This window comes from Arvicola amphibius, chromosome 2 (genome assembly GCF_903992535.2).
Source record: "Arvicola amphibius chromosome 2, mArvAmp1.2, whole genome shotgun sequence".
Classification (NCBI taxonomy): domain Eukaryota; kingdom Metazoa; phylum Chordata; class Mammalia; order Rodentia; family Cricetidae; genus Arvicola; species Arvicola amphibius.
The window spans coordinates 2,020,373-2,039,481 of NC_052048.2; the positions used below are offsets into that span (position 1 = coordinate 2,020,373).

At 46.9% G+C, this 19,109-nt stretch overlaps 1 protein-coding gene across 1 annotated transcript in view; it reads left to right on the plus strand.

Moving 5' to 3' along the window:
* The window catches only part of Tmtc1 (transmembrane O-mannosyltransferase targeting cadherins 1), a 197,793-nt gene that overhangs the window by 145,122 nt on the left and 33,562 nt on the right, over positions 1 to 19,109 (plus strand). Inside the window, exon 12 of the mRNA XM_038318662.1 lies at positions 14,762 to 14,905. Within this exon, the coding sequence (XP_038174590.1) occupies positions 14,762 to 14,905 (144 nt within the window). The remainder of the gene's footprint in view (positions 1 to 14,761; positions 14,906 to 19,109) is intronic.

The following is a 19,109-nucleotide window of genomic DNA, read 5'->3' on the forward strand; positions in this document are numbered from 1 at the left end:
TACACATGTATGCACATGAAATGGAGGCCTGAGGTTCTCCTCAGAGCTCATCCCTTAGGCACTGGTCACTTGGCTTTGAAACAGTTTCAGCAGCCTAGAAATTGCCAGTTAGATGAGACTAAACGGTCCTTGAGCCGTGTTTCAAGAAAGCCGAAAAAGAAAAATGAAGATATATTCCACCACAGGTCCTCGTGAAGTAGGCTTTGGCCTTAATCATAAACGTCTCACAGTGCCTCCTGCGTTCCGAAGGGAGGCCATGGCAGTTAGTCTGTCCAACAGCGCTGGTGGGAGAAAGATTATCTCCATGCTCACGAATTCTGTCAGCTTCAAATAGAAAAGTAATTCTAACCCTAAGCCACAGTGGGGCCAGAGGTTTATATTAAGTGAAATCCTCTGCCAGTTGCTGCCACAAAATTATAGTTGCTGGCATTTCTGCTTCTTTCCTGTGAAACAATAGAAATAAATATTTACTTCTAGAAGAAATATGTGCCCTGAATGAGGGAAAGACAATCAGAGCTTAAAGCCAGCGCTGAAATTAGTGAGTTATTTATTTCTCTCAGCCTAGATCCGAAATGTTTCTGATTTAAAATTTCATTTTTGTGTGGACTCTGCTCCCAAGGACCTTCAGCAGATATGAGTGTTTTACTTTCTGTTTTGAAATAGGTTGTCATTCTTTGTGTTAAACCAAAAAGGAAACCCCAGGGCCATTCATCATTGTGACAACTGTCTGTCCTTGGTGATTGGAAGACTGCTACTTCAGTACTGCTATTTCTTGGTGGGCGTTTCTGAGAGAGGTCATCTCCTACCCAAGGCTCCTCTCCTCCGACCTGATGCACCTCAGCCGTCCGTATTACCACAGCAAGAAAGATAGTTTTACTGTGAATTCTAATTGTTCTTAATAAAAAACCCGCAGTCAGATATTAGGGGTGAAAGCTGAGAGATCAGAGAAGCAGAGCAGCCAACAGAGTTCTCGCTTCTGCCAATGCTCAGACCAAGGTTGATCCTGTCCTCAGACTGCAGCTGTCTCCACCAAACCTCAGACTGTGCTGAGCTCCTGTCTCCTCCTACCTTATACTCCTCTCTGTGTCCAGCCATATCACTCCTGTCTCCACCTCCCTAGTGCTGGGATTAAAGACGTGGGATCCCAAGTGCTGGGATCACCTTTGTGTGAGCTGTTTCTCTTTCAGACAGATTCAATCTCGTGTTACCCAGGGTAGCCTTGAACTCACAGAGATCCCTTTGCCTCTGTCTCCTGAGTCCTGGAATTAAAGGTGTGCCACCACTCCCTGACCTCTAGTGGCTTAGCTCTGCACTCTGATCTTCAGGCAAGTGTTATTTGTTAAAACACAAACAAAACATCACTACAGAGAGTCACCGGGGAAGCAGCAGCTTACAGTCCGTGAGGTCTGGAGTCAGTTCCTCAGTCTCCTGACTGCAGAAATGACCATGTAGACCCCACAGGCAGTGGTATTTATTGATTGTGTTGGCGGAGAGCAGAGGGAAAGCAAGCAGAGCCTGGCTGTAAACCTCAGAGCGCCCAGTGACCTCCTTCCTTCGGTGAGGTGCTGACTGCTAAGGATTCCATAAGTCTCTCAAACAGCAGCTCCACCTGAGGACAAGTGTTCAGATGCACGGGTCTGTGGGCTCCTTTCATGCGCATGCTGCCTTAGAAAGCATCCTTAAATCCATAACCTTTGGTCGCTCTTGCACCAGTGAGCACATCTGGCCTGGCAGGTCCGTCAGAATTGCTGTATGCAGAGTTCATCACAGGAGAAGTCCACTGATGGGTTTTTCCTCCTCCAACGGCTACATAGCATTTCTGGCACTTTGAATGCTAGCCTGCAGAGGAGATGTTTTCAGATCAGTTCCAGCTTGACCTCCCAGAGTCCTTCACCAAAGTGTGTCGTACCTGCAGCAATAGGCTCTCACCATCTAGTTGTGGGGTGACCAAAGCAGTGGCAGTAGTCTGGTTTGGGGGGGGGCATCGTTTGGGGCTTCCTGACCAATAACTCCTAGGGAGATGTCTTAGTTACTTTTCTATTGCTATGCTAAGATACAATGACCAAGACAACTTATACAAGAAACAGTTTTGGGGGTCCTTAAAGTTTCAAAGGGTGGGTCCGTGACCATCATGTTTGAAGCATGACAGTAGGCATGTGGGCATGGCGCTGACACCGTAGCTGAGAGCTTACACCTTGATCCACAAACACAAGGCAGAGAAAGAACTCACTGGGAATGGATAGGTGTTGGAAACCTGAAAGCCCACCCGAGTGACCTATCCCCTCCAATAATGTCACACCTCCCAGCCCTTCCAAAATATCTCCGCCAACTAGGGACCAAGCATTGAAATATATGAGCCCATGGGGTGGGGCGTTCTCATTCAGAACACCACGGGAAGGGTCCCACAATGGACCACGCTCTTTTCCTCCTAGAAATCTCCAGTGTGATGGCTGGCTTCCCCTGTTGACTTGACTAGGGCACTGATGAGACACACCACTGAGTGTCCTGTGAGGGTGAATCCAGGGAGGAAAGACTGCTCTGAATGTAGCTGGCACCACTCTGCGAGCTGGGTCTTCAACTGAATGGAAAGAGAAAGGGGGGATGTTGGCTGGGCGCCAGCACTACCCTCTGGGGTAGATACGAGTAAGCAGCCTCCTTTCCCCTTAAGATGGGGTAGGTGTGAGCCAGCAGCCTCCTTTCCCCATGCTTTCCCTGTGTTTTATCACAGGTACAAAAAAAGGGAACCAATACATCTACCCAGTGTTCGATTGGGAAAGAATTGAACTAAAATCTGTTGCCATTTTCTTAGCGGATAGTCTTGTCAGGAGAACAGAGCCCATCGATGGAGTTCTTTGTATTTCCTCCTGCATAGGATGACTAGAATCCTACAGGGAGATCCCAGTAGATTGAGATGAGTGTCTGTGGGAATGAGTATTGAAGACACATGGCTGTCTGTAGAGTCTGAGGAAACCTGAGATGTCTAAGTAACCACTGCTCTCGGTGCCTCCAGTCAGTCCGCTCCTTGTCATTCCCCTAAAATGCTGTCTGGAAGCTGCTGGGGTCCGGTCGTTAGAAATCAGGATTCAGCGAGGGTTTCTGAAAATGTCTTTCTCGTGACCACGGCACCATCTTCCCTGTGTCTTTGAAAAAAATTAAGATCCCAATATTGTCTATTAGCCAGGTTTAGCTGGGAAGAGATGGTTTCTCTGGCTGGTGCAGTAATTTTATCTGAGAAATTCTAAAGAGCTTTCCAATATCACAAGTAGGTATCTGAAATGATTTTTGTTTCTTTCATGTTGATGAACCAAGAAGAGATTACATTCTTAATGTATATACACACGCACACACACATATCAAATACACACATTCATATATATACACATACATATGCACTTTTATTATGTTTCATAAAGATTAAGGGACTAACATTACTTAGAAAAATACCGAACTTTAGTGAAATTGTGGCCAACATCAACTGAGCTTCGAAATGGAAGTGTCATTATTTATCTTCAGGAAAGTTCCCTGTTTTCTGGCTGCCTCTTTTCCTCCCCTTTCGTTTACCTAGCTTAGCCAAGGCTTCCCAGGATGCAGACTCCAGGGCAGAGGTTTGCACGCAAGAAGTCCATCCAGAGCATTCTCATAAACACAGGAAGGAAGCAGAGAGCAGGACGGACAAGGGCGTGGGAGGCACTGACCCTGAGCACTTCTGCAGCGGGGCTGACCCCTCAGAGCTGTCACCAGCAGACATCAGTCTAGACACCCACGTGTCAGCCAGGCAGGCAACACCCCAGATGTCTGGTGGGGAGGAGATGGGTCTGGGTAGCACCCACATCCTGCCAGGTGGAATCGAGTACCTCCAAACCGAAGGCTCAAAAAAAAAAAAACATACTGTTTCTTTACAGGAGAGGTAATGCTTACCCAAAATGCATGGGATCTGAAGTGTTTTAGAGTTCATAACATTTCATCAGAATAAAGTTTTGACTTTGTGTTAATGAGGACGGTGTTGCCACCTCCTTCATCTCATTATTATCCCTGCAGTCGGCTTCAAGTAACGTTCAGCTCGCTCGTTGAATAGCAACCAGAAACAAGTTCTGACCATAGTCGCCACTCTTCCTGCCCCACCTGCCACCTAGACCCCGTGGCACAGGCTGGCCTTGAGCTTAAAGCAATCCTCCTGCCTCAGCCTCCCCAGTGCTGAAATCCTAATAGTTCACCACTGTCTCAGTCACGGTTCTATTGCTATGAAGGACACAATGACCAAGGACCAAAGCAATTCTTTTTGTTTCTTGGTTTGCTTTGTTTGAGACAGGGGTTTCTCTGTGTTAACAGCCCTGGCTGTCCTGTAACTCACTCTGTAGACCAGGCTGGCCTCAAACTTATAGAGATCCACCTGCCTCTGCCTCCTGAGTGCTGGGATCAAAGGCGTAAGCCCTGCCACTTGGCTACCAAGGCAATTCTTTTAAAAGAAAACATTTTATTTGGGAACGGGCTTAAAATTTCAGAGGATTAGTCTATTATCATCATAGTAGGGAGTATGATGGTTCATAGGCAGCTGTGGTCCTGGAGCTGAGAGCTTTAGATCATAGGCAGCAGGAAGGGAGGGATGGAGGGAGAGAGAGAAAGACTGGGCCCAGCCTGGCATGGGCTTTTGATACCTCAAATCCCATCCCATAAAGGCCACATCTCCTAATCCTACTAAGCATTCAAATACATGAGCCTTTAGAGGCCATTCTTACTCAAATCACCACGTTTCACTCCCTCGCCCCCATAGGCTGTTACCTATATCATAATACAAAATGGATTCAGTCCAACTTCAAAAATTCTCATAGTCTACGGCAGTCTTAACATTGTTTAGAAGTTCAAAGTCTCTTCTGATATAAATGAAGACTGCTCATTCATTTCCCGACCACCCAGACCCAAATAATCACACAGAAACTTTAATTATAATACTGTTTGGTCTGTTAGCTCAGGCTTCTTATTTACTAACTCTTACATCTTAAATTAACCCATTTCTATTAATCTGTGTATCGCCTCAAGGCTGTGGCTTACTGGGTAAGGTTCTGGCTGTGTCTTTCTCCATTGGCATCTACATGGTGGCTCCCTGACTCCACCTACTCTCTCTATATAACTCTGTTCGAATTTCCTGCCTGGCTTTTTTCTGCCCTACCATAGGCTGAAGCAACTTCTTTATTAACCAATGGTAATAAAACATATTCACAGCATACAGAGGGGAATCCCACATCATCTCCCTTTTTCTGTCTAAATGAAAAGGAAGGTTTTAACTTTAACATCATATCTAATTTATTCTTTATTATAACTAAGGAAAACTCTAATTATTTGTCTTCAACTCGTCAAGGACCCCAGAAGGATATATTACCTAAGTAAACAGGAAGTGCATTGTAAGCAACATGTATGTATACCTGTGCATGTACAGGTGCATGTGCACATATGCGAAGGTCCAAGGGTGATATTTGGAATCTTTCTTAATTGAGGCCTGTGATGGTTTGAATGAGAATGGTCCCCACAATCTCGGATATTTGAATATTTCATTCCCAGTGGGAGGAACTATTTGGGAAGGATTTGGAGATGTGGTCTTGATGGAGATGTGTCACTGTGGGTGGGCTTTGAGGCTTCAGAAAACCTTGTGTCCTCTCTCTCTCTCTCTCTCTCCCTCCCTCCCATGTGAGCTCTCAGCTACTGCTCCAGCACCCTGCCCCTCAATCTGCTTCCGTATTAGAATTGTCGTGCACTCTAACCCTCTGAAACCGTAAGATCCAAATAAACTCTTCTATAGTTTGCCTTGGTCATGGCATCTCATCATAGCAGTAGGAAAGTAACTAAGACAAGGTCCACCTTATTGAGCCGGGACCCCTGGGTTCGTGGACAAAGCTAGTCTAGACTCCCTGTCTCTCGATGCGTGCTTGGCATCTGTATGGGTTCTGGAGACTCAAACTCTGGTCTTTATCCTTGAGCAGCAAGAATTTTATGCTCCTGTGTATCTCTGCCGCTCTGCTTCTTTCTTATTTTGTGCTCAGGATCCTATCACATCCAGTGTTGAAATGATCTGACTTGCAACCCTTTCTTTAAATCTGTTGCTGTGACCGTCTGTCTCAGTTTGAGTTTCTATTGCTGTGAAGAGACACCATGACTATGGCAACTCTTATAAAGAAAACATTTAATTGAGGGGGCTCACTTACATTTTCAGAGGTTCAGTCCAGTATCCTCATGGTGGGGAGCATGGCAGTATGCAGGCAGATGTGGTACTAGAGCTGAGAGTATCACATCTTGCAGTCAGCGGGAAGTCAGCTGACACACAGGGCAGTATCCTGAGCATAGGAATCCTCAAAACCTGTTCCCACAGCCTCCTAATAGTGCCACTCCCTATGAGATTATGGGGGCCAGTTACATTCAAACTACCACACTGCCCTTCACGGGCACTTTCTGTTGCTCTGGAAATGTTCTTTAGTTGCTCCAATGTTAAACAACCCTTCACATAAGCCTGTCTCTATTTCTTCTTCATCTGCTGTGTAGGCTGTTGGGTCTGTTGACTTTTTGCCTCTCAAGTGAAACAATCTCACAGATAGCCACAGCCTCTTCTCTGTGTCCTCCTGCCTCCTGGAACCCCTGGGGCTGCTCTCTCCAAGGTCACCAGCTGCTTCCCAGCAGATGGGCCTTAGAACCACCTGACCATTGGAGCAGCTGACTGTCCTCGTCCTCACATGGATACCCTTCTTTACCTGGTTGGTTCTGAGCATGGTGATCCATGCTGTTGGTCTCCCTGGTATTTCCTTAGACTCTTCCTCCTCTGATAAACCCTTAATAAACAGTTCTCCCTCTCCCCTCTTGCACTAGGCTTTCTTATTTTGGGGTATTCACTTCCTTTCAGAAAGCTTCCCTTTGCCTCTTTGTGCTGCTCAGCCCTCAGATATGTGTGCATTGCCTGTCATTCCTCTATGACAGCCACATGCTTGGCAGGCTGCAGGGCATTTCTACATCCTTCCCCTTGCACTACATACTCAGCTACCCACCCTCTCTGCAGTCTGCCCATTTCTACCATTGCACACTCAGCTACCCACCCTCTCTGCTGAGTCTGTCCGTTCCTACCATTGCACACCCAGCTACCCACCCTCTCTGCAGAGCGTGCTTGTTCCTACCATTGCACACCCAGCTACCCACCCTCTCTGCAGAGCCTCCCATTTCTACCATTGCACACCCAGCTACCCATCCTCTCTGCTGAGTCTGCTGTTTCTACCATTGCACACTCAGCTACCCACCCTCTCTGCAGAGCCTGCTCGTTCCTACCATTGCACACCCAGCTACCCACCCTCTCTGCAGAGCCTCCCATTTCTACCATTGCACACCCAGCTACCCATCCTCTCTGCTGAGTCTGCTGTTTCTACCATTGCACACTTAGCTACCCACCCTCTCTGCAGAGCCTGTCCGTTTCTACCATTGCACACCCAGCTACCCACCCTCTCTGCAGAGTCTGCCTGTTCCCACCATTGCACACCCAGCTATATACCCTCTCTGCAGAGCCTCCCCATTTCCACCATGTCTGGGTAAACTGTCTCTGGTTCCTTGAGTTCTTCAACCTACCTTCCTTTCCATAGAATACTGTTGCCACTCTGTTTGCTGGTATGAACCTGGGAGAGCTGAACCTGAAAACGAGGTGGGCTGAAGTCTCATGCAGTAGCCAACTTTATTCAGAGCATTGGATAATTTATATTCTGAGGATATCCTAAGGTTTGGACAAAGTCATGTGAGCAAAGTTCACTTGCGTTCAAACTGTATACAGTCACAAGGGCAAGGTCACATGAGTTTAGGCTGTATATAGTTACGAGAACTACTTGTGCTTTGGAGCATATCCTGAATAACAACGGGTGAGACAATGGTAAGCTGAAGTAAGCCCATCCTCATATTGCACCCGGGAGGGACACAAAGGTATATTCCAAGAACAAATTCATGTTATGGAGGAACAGGTTATAAAACTCTTGCCTTATTTACTTGGAGTTTTCTCACAAGCTCTCCGAAATCTCCACATAATCTCACTGGATGAGAACGAGACCACTACCACAACTTTTAGGACAAATTTGAAGCAGGCTTTATTAACTACTGGCCCGGAAGATACACACTGACCAGACCCAAGTCCAGGGTCTCAAAGAATTGCCCCAAATTATGTTCGGCACCTACAGAGGCAAAACCTACAAGGCTTTGTGTTTCCTGCCTTCATCCAATGTAACCAACATACATCCTGACTTCCTTCCTGTCTACAGACGTCCTACCTATGTGTGGCCAAGCATATCCTGTGCTATTGGGGCAACCCTCCTTGTTTATAGACGTGAAAACACATGGCTTGTTGCCCTACTTGAACCACAGCCCCCAGCATTCCAGGAAGTTACCTGTCCTTGGGCAAGTGGGGCTTACACATTAGAGGCACTTTTGTTTTATAGATCTCTGAAACACAGTAATTAAAACTTAGTATAACTGCAGCCCTTCCCTTCTCTCCCTGATTTGCCCCTTCATCAGGCCCCAGCGTCCATCGTTACTGACCCCAGTCATCTGTGTTCTCCCTGCTCCCCACAGCTCACTGATTCCATTTTCACTGTCTTGTTTCCCGGAAGCAAGGGGAGGTTGTCTTGCTGCTCTTGGCCTTTGACTGAGGGGATGGCCCACTGTAGGTGCCTAGTAAATGCTTGTAGAAAAGAAGCCTGTGTGACGATGATGCACAAGATCTTGTTGTGCCCAAATCCGCTAAGTCCCCGCAAAAGCCAACAAGGAGACGGAGTCCCGTATGTAAAAGCAAAGAGCCTTTATTTTAATCAAGTTTGCAAACTTGGTCTCTCCGCATGTACAATGTATTGGAATAACCAGAGAGCCCTGAGCTCAATTAGAATTGGATTTTTATAGTAGTAAAGGTGGGGTGAGGGGTTTCTGAGGTTCAGGACCCCTGATGGGCTGACATTTGTCTAGGGTGTCTTGGTGAATGTGCACTGGCAGGTGATCCTGTCTACAGCAGTTGGAATGTTAGGCATTTCCTTTGAATGGTCTGTTCTTGGGCAGGTGGTTGGGTAATCTCAGCTTGTGGTTCCTCCTGCAACCAGGTATTGCCTCAGGGTAAACTGCTGAGACTCAAGCCTCTTATTAAATTACAGATGGGAGTTCTACTCTGGCAGGTGATAATGGTTGGAAGTAAAGAACTTTCTTTGGCTGACTTGCCCATTCTTAGCTTATTATGGCTGGCCCCCACAATCTCAGTCACCAGACACTTAATGACAGTCCCACCATGGTACGTGATGCTTCTCAGAGAGCTATGGGCGGGCAGAATAACCCATCCTGGCACAGGGCTGATCTGGGAATTGCCAGATTCTCCACAGCCTACCTACTGCCAATCACATGCCAGTGATGATCCCCAGTGGTCAAGACTGATGTTCAGAATATGTGCCCTTCCTACCTCCATGATCACTTCAACTGAAAGCTGTTGATTAGGGGAATATGGACGTGTCTTCCTGCCCACGGTTGTCTCTGAGTTAACTCACCAGCCAGTATGTTCATGATAAGAAATGTCATAACAACAAGGACCCAGGAGCACATGAACCCATCACTCAGAAGGCACACAGTGTAATAATTCTATGCAAGGAGGACCTTGGCGACAGGAGAGTCCAAACCTCGGCAGGTGAGAGCCCACGCCATACAGACAGAACTTAAGTAGGGAGTTTTTTATTGAGATAAAGGGAGTGGAGGAAGGGGAGAAAAGGGGGGGGGCAGAGAGAGGCAGAGAGAGAGAGGCAGAGAGAGAAAGGGAAGAGGAATAAGAGGGAGAAGTAGGCAGAGTTTTACTTTTTTAAAAAAATTTTTCGAGACAGGGTTTCTCGATGGCTTTGGAGCTTGTCCTGGAACTAGCTCTTGTAGACCAGGCTGGCCTCAAACTCACAGAGATCTGCCTGCCCCTGCCTCCGAGTGCTGGAATTAAAGGTGTGCACCACCGCTGCCTGGCAGAGTTTTGCCTTTTAAAGAGACAGGGTAATTCCTGCCCTGCGCACAGGTTTGACATAGGACATGACACACTGTCAGGTCCTCAAGGGGCACAGCCGGGTTCCTCTGGATGCTAACACACTGGACTTTGAATGACCCTTCTGACCTTGGACATAGCTTTAAAATTGGTCCAGAATTGTCTTTGGTGTGGAGAAAACAGGAAAAGCTCTAAAAAACGCTACTGGGCCTGTGAAGATCAATTATTTCTGTTGTGAAGAACTGATAATACCTCTGCATTCTCAAAATGGAAGTGGCTCCTTAGCCTTAGTATCTGAGCAGATGCAGTACAGGAAGAACAGGCGGATAGGAGCTGGTTTAAGTGTTTGTTCACTGGGCTGGTGATGGAGAAAGGATAGATGTTATTTTGACTGATGGGAGGACTTCAAAGGCCCCTAGAGGCAACGAAGAGGGTGAGTGGGGTGTGTGTGTGTGTGTGTGTGTGTGTGTGTGTGTGCACGCACATGTGTGTCCAACTGTTCAGGTGAGTGTAGAGGCCTGGGGTTACAATCAAGGTGTCTTTTTCCAGTCTTTTCACCTTGTTTTTTTTTTTTTTTTTTGAGTCTCTCACTGAACACAGGGCTCACTGATGGTATCAACTAGGCAGCCAGTAAGCCTTAGGAACCCATCTGTTTCTGCTCCCAGAAGACCAAGTTTACAGACATGTACACCACGTCCAGCTTTTACATGAGTGTTGGGGAATCCCAGTAGCATCCCTGTAGGAAGAGACTTTATCAGCTGTCTCCCCAGTCTGAGAGTGAATGTTTCTGATGTGAGGACCCCACCTGGCATGTGATCCCGGGGTCCTGCATCTGACCCCAAAGCACAGTGTGATGATGGAGGTTTTTACGCCCATTACCTCATTCGTTCACACGTAAACTTAGAAAAGCAGCTGTCTCACGCTCATACCCAGCACCACGCTGCTGACATCTGTCCCCTGGTCCAGTATTTCCCCCCCTGAACCAGTTTTCTGTCCCACTCTGCTGCTCAATCCAAAGTTCATCACCCTGCAAACCATCGCTATTGAAAAGAGCAGAGAGGTGTTCGTTCAGTAGATTTCCCACTCTGGAATCAGGACAACACAACCCTTTACAAGTGACTCACTTCCTTGAGGGCTGGGAGAAAATGTTTTCACTCCGGAGTCCCTCAGCAGCAGCACTGAGGTCTCTGTAGTGGAAAAGGTAAAGCCCCTGAGGCTCTGAGTGAAAAGGGACCAGGAACTCAGTGTCTGAAAATAAGCAGGAGGCAGGTGAAGTGTGAGTCATCCCTTCAGATGATCCCAGGAGCAGACTGGGGGATCAACACTGCCACCAGTGTCAGTAGGGGCCAGGACAATTGAACTGATGGCACAGAAGGAACTGGGCACGTAAAATATGCAGAAAGTTTGTTCTGTGTGTACTTCAGTCCAGTGAACTGAGATTTATTCTTCCTAGTCATGTTTTCCTTTGTGACCATTTTTTCTCTCAACAGGAAGTAGAAAATTTAAAAAAAAAAAAAACAACCTTAGGGCAGTTAACCTCAAATAAATTAATGTGTGGCGTGAAAATCAGACACTTGGTTAGGTGTGTGTGCTCTGGAAGGGCGTCGCAAGCTATAGCACATAAGTCAATGTTATTTGAAAATTACTGGTAAGGTACTGAAAGGGTAAAAACGTGTAACATTCTTAACTTTTAAGTTTTAAAGACACAAGTGAAACAACTCACAAGCCCAAACTTTAGCCCCAAACAGCTACACCTGTGGCCCTTTACAGACAGGGCTGGAGAGAAGGCATAGTGGGCAGAGCTCTTGGTGGGCAGGCGTGATGATGGGGGGTGTTTGAGGACAGATCCCAGCACCCACATAAAAAGCCAAGTGTGACTACTTATGCCTGTAACCTCAGCCCTGTGCAGGTAGAGCCTGGATCAGTGGGGACTGCTGGCTGCCAGCCTGGCTCCAGTTTCGGTGAGAGACTCAGAGAAATAAGCAGGGCACTTAACGTCCTCCTCGCAAAGACCCATGCACACGCATGTGTGTACACGTATATGCACACACAAACCTTACAGACAGTAACTCATAAAGCAGGAGTTTGCTTCTTATAGACTACTGCTACTGAGTGTTGTTGACTCTCGCTAGTTCCCGTACAATGTGTGCGTCTCAAAGAGGTAACTGTATAAACTGAGGACATGTCAGCTCCAAGGTCTGGTTGAGGGGAAGGTCTGTATTGCAAATATGAGAGAGAGTATAGCCAGAGCCGTCTGGAAGTGTCCAGGGCCGGGAGAGGAAGCAGCAGACAGAACGTTGCCAGCAGAATGGACTTGGCCGTGAGAAGAGAAAGAGAAGAAGAGCAAGAGAGTAAGGCAAAGAGAATGAGGGCAAATGAGACCAAGGAAGAGGGGCCAGAGAGTGCACAGCCAAAATAGTCAGGTTGTACAGGAACGAGAAGCCGGGGAAGGGAACCCACGAGTTGGAGACGTTTCGGGAAGGGAATGGGGTGAAAAAAGCTGAGAAGAGCCAGGGGGATAAGACCACCACCATAATTTAAAACCAAATTTGAAGCAAGCTTTAATTAGATGCTAGTCATGTTGATGGATTTTCTGGCCAAGTCTGTCTCTGTTTCCAGAAAATGGCTCCAAGTCAGGGTTTGCAGGGGCTTAAAAAGGCAAAACCCATAATTTGCCACATTTCCCATGGGGTCCAATCAGCGGCAAGCATATACATCCTGACGCATTTCCTGCCTGTGAGCCTCCCGCTGGCATATGGTCAAGCACATTGGGTGCAGATGGGTCAAATGCACTTGTTTAGGAGAGTGAAAGCCTGTGGATTGTTACCTCCCGTAAACCACAGCCTCCAGCGTTTCAGGAATTATCTGTCTTTGAGCAAAGGACTTACAGGTTAGAGGCATTCTTGTTTCATGGATCTCTTAGGCACAGTAATTACAATTTAAGAGTGTAACTTTGGTTCTCACAGATGCCAGCATGGACTCATGTTGCCTTTATCTGAGTTCCTCTGTTTACCAATTAAGACTCAGGAGTCAGATACTGGGGTGAAAACCTGCTAGATCAGAGAAGCCAAGAAGCAACCAACTGACCTTCCTTTTTGGCCAGAGACCCCTATCTCTCTATCTGTATTCCTGGGTCCTCCACATTCTCTATGCTAATTCTTGTCGGCTAGTCGCTGGCTCCGCCCCCTGACTCAAGGTTAATTTTGTTAACACAGTCTGAGTGTCACAGTGTGATCAAATATCCCACAACGGACTCAGTAACAGAGACTTGTGATACTGGGAGAGCCTGGTGGCTAGCATGTGTGTGGTATGCTAACAGCAGCGCAGATAACCGTTTGTGCGGAGTTCCTTTCAGGTCTGACAGTCAGGATGATTTTAAGAGAGCAGGCAATGTTTGAAGTAAATAAGTCTCACTGAAGCCAACGTTTTTACATGTTGCGTTGATTTCACTCCTTCCTCTGAGAGCTGGTTCATATTAGGTCATAATTTAAGTGACTTGCTCAGAGGAAATAATAGAGATACGCTAAATAAAAGCTCTAACCCACAGCAATTCATTTATTCGCTGAGGGTTGGGTGACTCATGTATTATTTGGGAAAACAAATGGATCAACAGAAATAATTTGCCTTTTTAACACCTAGGAAGACAAGTGCCTCTGGGTGTGGGATGGTGTGTGTGTGTGTGAATGTGTGTGTGTGTGAATGTGTGTGTGTGAATGTGTGTGTGTGAGTGTGTGTGAGTGAGTGTGTGTGTGTGTGAGAGAGAGAGAGAGAGAGAGAGAGCGAGAGAGAGAGAGAGAGAGAGAGAGAGAGAGAGAGAGAGAGAGAGAGAGCTGTTGCTTTAGCCTTGGTTTCCTCAATGGTAAAACACTACCCAGGGAATTTTTACATAAGGTGATGCATAAGGAAACTGCTTCAAAATGCATTTGCACTAGAACATACCGGACTGAGCCTCGGCTTGGCTTTTCTGCATTAAAAGCCAGCTCCATGAATAAGTGACAGACAGAGCAAGCCCTGTAACCCACTAGGTATGTCCACGCCAGGTCGTCAGAAAGGGCTGACTGGGCAGCTGTTCTGCCATATCGCATGAAGGATCGACTTGACCCCCTCCCTCTCTTAACGTGAATAATTTAGCTTTCTAATACATAGTCCACGCTGCTTTTTTTTTATTTCTTTTGAATTTTAGAAATACTGTCTCACTTCATGGATGCTAATTTTTGTGTCTGGACTGTTTTAAGTTCTCAAGATCTTAAGGACTGTATCGAGCCAGGTGGAAGGAAAGCGAAGCATGGGAAAGAGAGTCAGACCAAGTTTTCTTTTTATGGAGAGACATGTGACTTCCATCCTTTCTTCATTGGGGCAGTCTTACTAGGTTCTGATCCAAAGATATTTGAAAAGATCCCTCCCTGAGGGGACTTCAGATCGTTGGTAGCTATGTGACCTCAACAGGAAGTTCCCACCCAGAGCAAGAAGATTCTTTGGCAGAAGAGTGTAATCAGCCTCTCAGGGACTAAAATGTGTTTACTCTTCTAAATTGACATTGTATTTACTCTTGCAGTGTTGGGGTCTACTTAATACACCTCTAAGTTCAAAGGTGTCGCTTTCTGCTCTATTCATTTAGATGCCTTCAACTGCAAAAGCCCTTGGCCCTTAGATACAACACAGACATTCCATTACGAGGAAAAGTTCAGGGTTCATTTGGGCTGTGACGTGTTTGCAGTGTCAGAAGTCCAATTTAATACTTTGATTTTCCAGGCTGTACCCACGCCACGCAAGTGCGCTGAACAACCTTGGGACGCTGACAAAGGACACAGCCGAAGCGAAGCTGTATTACCAGAGGGCGCTGCAGCTGCACCCACAGCACAACCGTGCCCTTTTCAACCTGGGCAATCTCCTGAAGTAAGTGGATGGCTTCTGCTGGCTCAGCGGCCTGGAGAACTCCAGAAACCCTTTTTCCGTTGTCTGCTCCTAGCCATGAATAGGTTTCACACCTTTGTCACAGTTAATTCTATTTCTTATTAGTTAAAAGCTGTATTTCTCAGGGTGTCTCTCGGGGATTAGTCCAGAGATTGTCAGTCACAGAGAACCGGAAGGGTTACGTAGCCAAGAAAACTTAGCTGCCTGTAACCCCAGGCCCAGAGAATCTGATGCCCTCTTCTGGGTACCCACACATGTGTGAGAATACTCATACAGATATATACATGTAAATAAAAATAAATCTTAAAAAATGAACATTAAAAGCCGTGGGAAGGGTGAGTTCCAGTTGCCGCGACAGCTGGCTAGCTGCAGGCCACTCTCCATTCCATCTCTGTGGACACCGAGTCTTGGTGTGAAGTTGTGAGGACTCGGGTTTGAACGTCACTGGAGTGGCTCTGTGTGCTTTGTTTATGGCTCGGATGAGGGGGTGGAAAATCCCACAGATATCTCCTTAGATAGATGGCTTCTCTAACACTAGTTTCAGAGATCTTTTCAATGAGCTGGGTTTTGTTTTTTCCCAAGAAGCCAAGCTGAGGTGCTGGCTGTAGAGTGAAACACCTTGTTAAGAACACTGTCCCTAGTTCTGTTCTCAAACAAGGGTTCTGTCCTCTTTCCTCCTTCTGGGTACCAAGCTGAGGATGTTAATCCCAGCCCTTCTCCCATCCAGTCTGTCTCCACGGACCTCCTCAGTGATTATACCTGAGTTAACACTACAGGAAAGAACGCTTTAGAACGTGGTAATGGCTGCTTTCCAGCGAGAGGGGCTACTGACTTACCGGCGTGAGGCTTTCCCCAGCTCGGTAAAGTCAGTTCTCACCCAGCTCAGTAGTATGGCTTTACATCTGTGTAAGACTGGAGGTTTCTGGGGACCTTTCATGTCCCATGCGGCTCTTCCAGTGAGACTTCAACGTGAGTGGGAGGAGGAAATGGGATCCTAAGTGCCACGCATAGGGAGAAGCAGCCGTGTCAGAATCCAGTGGGTGAAATCATGTTAATAGCTAACATTTGTGTAGTACTTTCTGACCAACAAGTGATAAATATACAATATATTTGTAATGTATGTGTGCGTGTATATAGCTGCATTACGTAATTCTTAAAACAGCCTGTGCTGAGAGGTGTGGCCATCTTCATCTCCTCTCACGGGTAAGGAACCCAAGGCTCCTCCAAGAGCTATGTGACCCTGACCTAGGCTTGCGACTGACCCAGGATGGAAGTCTGCCTTTTGTTTATTCTAAATAGTCCCCCAGCCCCAGATGACATAGTATCAAGCTGTGTAAGAGCTTGCCTTGGCCTTGTGGAGACCTCCTAATAGGCTTTCTGCAGGAAGCAGCTCAGTTTGTTCTCATTACACAGAGGTTGCTTGCTAAGTGGCAGAGGAAGGGGATGCAGAAAACCGCAGGGCTACTCGGCATTTAGATGGCTCTGAGCTAACCTCTGCTTCCCTGATGGGCTTCTGGGCCAGTAGTAATTAGCAGAAATCAAGGAGAGGGTAAGAAGGTTGCAAATACAGGGTAAGTGCCCGGATCTACAGTTTCTTCATCCATACCCTAGTTCTCCCTTGAGTCAGCGTTGGAGTTACTGCAGTTGGCTTTATAAAACCATGCCTCTTTCTGTGGTGTAGAGCACAGTGCCCACTCTTTACCTACGAGCAGCTCAGGTCTGACCATTCCTAGAGGCAGCCACTCCCCATTCCTAGTTAATAAAGTTTGCACCAGAGAAACCTCGGTACTTTTAACTCAGCTCTGACCACTGCCTCCTAGTGGCCCACATGGGAAGTGCCAGCCAGCTGAGAAATGGCCACCAGCTGCCATGTGAAAACTGCTTATCCAAGTCAGGAAGTCATATTTTAAAACATAAAAATGAACTTTAACCATATATCTAATTAAACCCTAATATGTCTAAATGATTATTTTAGTGCATGATTAATATTTTATGATGGTTTAAATTTTTAGCATAAAACATTGAAGATATGAATGAGATGACTTGCGTTCTTACACTTAATCTGTGAAATCTAATACATATTTGACACCCACAGCCCATATCTTAGCAGCTATACTTCAAATATGCAATAACCACACGTGGGGATGATTTCTCTCTTGGTCCCCACTGCCTTTTCTAATAACCTTGACTTTGAAGGAAACACAGGTCCTTTGTCCAGGCCTGAAAGTCTAAAAATGAGAAGTTTCTCTGTCAGAGAATGCCATCTAGCTCATGGCAAGTTGCTCAGATTCTTGGAATTATATGACCCCTGCTTCTGCAGTAGCGTCTGAGGGTTACCCACCTGTCTGTGGTCTCATCCTAGCCGTTTCCTGAGCCGTTTGAAGCTTCTCCATTGCGAGTCTGCACAACACATTATGGTAGAAGACTGAGAAGCGATCATAGTGCTCAATGACGACTTTTCTTGGGACTTAAAATATCAAAAAAAGAAAGCAGCAAGGAACACTTGTGATTTTTATGGGCAAAGGTTGCAGAAGTCCCCAGTTGTCAAGAGGGCACAACAGTGTTTAAAATTAGGAAATATGGGGAAACGGTTATGTAAATGCATGATTAAAACAGATGGTGGTGTTTGTTACTAAAATGAAAAATAAAGAAATGTAAGGGCTCACGTGGTACCCCTGCCCATCGCTACAACTTCCATCCCGTTAGAGGATATGGTGTCTAAACTGTTTCTGTGACTCTGATGGTAAAAACAATGGCAGAACGTACTAGAATGCCCAGCAACAGGGCTGTGTGATAAACCGAACAGTGTTTTATGTTCTTTAATCAGCTCCTTCAGAATGAAGACCTGCTAAAGACTGTGAAGAAGTAGACACGTTATTTTATTATTATTTATTATTTTATAGTGTTTGGGGCACCCTTCCTCATGCGTCCTCATTGGCCACACAGTGTTTGCACGGAAGGACATCTGTACGCACGAGATGGTAGATCTACTTCTCAGCTTGGTTTTCTTTGGAGATGGAGTTTCACTCTGTAGCTCAGGGCTTTGTAGCTCAGTCCTCCTGCCTCAGCCTCCTGGGTGCTGGGGTTTCAGCCACAAACCTTCACCTTTTAGCTTCAGCATAAAGCGCCAGTTTCGTGAGTAAAGGTGCCCTTTCCCTGGCTATTGCCACCTTGCGAGCACGCCAGCCATGAGCGGACACATTCTAGTTCCAACTCTCAGCCGGAAACCCTCCACGCACCGCCATCTTTACCTGTCTGTAGTTTGGTGACTCCTGGGTTTATTTATCTCTATGTAGCCCTGGTCCGTTGTGTCTTTCCTTACCTCATCTCAGCCTAACTCATGCCTGCCTTTCTGCAGTAATTCTCCAGCTTCCAGCCCAGCTCCGCATCCCGTGATGCCCTCCGCATCTTCATCTACACTCGTCCAACATCACCGTCTCGAGCACCGGGCAGTACCCACCCCCTCTCCACCCCCTGCCGCTCCAAACCTCTGCTGCGGTCCTTATCGATCTCCAGTAATCGCCAGTTTTTCTCACTTTTGTTCTCATCCATCTCCGCTGCGCTTGGGTACTCCCCACCATGGCTGGTGCAACACTCTGACCTTCCAGGCGTGTGAACGTCTTCATTCTCTAGTTCCTGGATTCTGACCTCCGGCCTTTGGTCTCTCACCTCCGCCTGCTCACCTTTCCTTTCTCCCGCTGTCTTCGCGCCTCCTCCTGACCTTCATGAGTCGCCATCTCCGCGTCGGGTTCTTTCCAGGCCTTTCTGTTACCAGACCTCCTGCAATGAGCGCAGGTCTCCGCTTATCCCACCTTACCGCTGGCCTGCTCACGCCTCGGTTAGATCCCCTCTGTTCAATCCCTCGTGTGACATTGTTTTGCTCCTGTCTCCTTCATCCTCGCGTGCACTTTGCGTTGGCAGAGAGTCCAAATGTCTCAGCATCCAGGATTTCCTGTCCCTCACATTCATTTCCACTCTCCTGTCCTCAGCAAACCCAGACCCAGCTAATACTGACCAGTGGTCAGTGTGCGAAAGACACCTGCCGGACTACATTGACTGAGACCCTCCGCAAGGCTTAAAGTTAAAGCTATTGGAGGATTGGTCATTTCCCCTGGGGGTGAGGGCTGCGAGGCTGGACATGGCCTGGCAAAGTCCCCGCCTTTCCTGCCTCCAGAGAAGGAGCTGC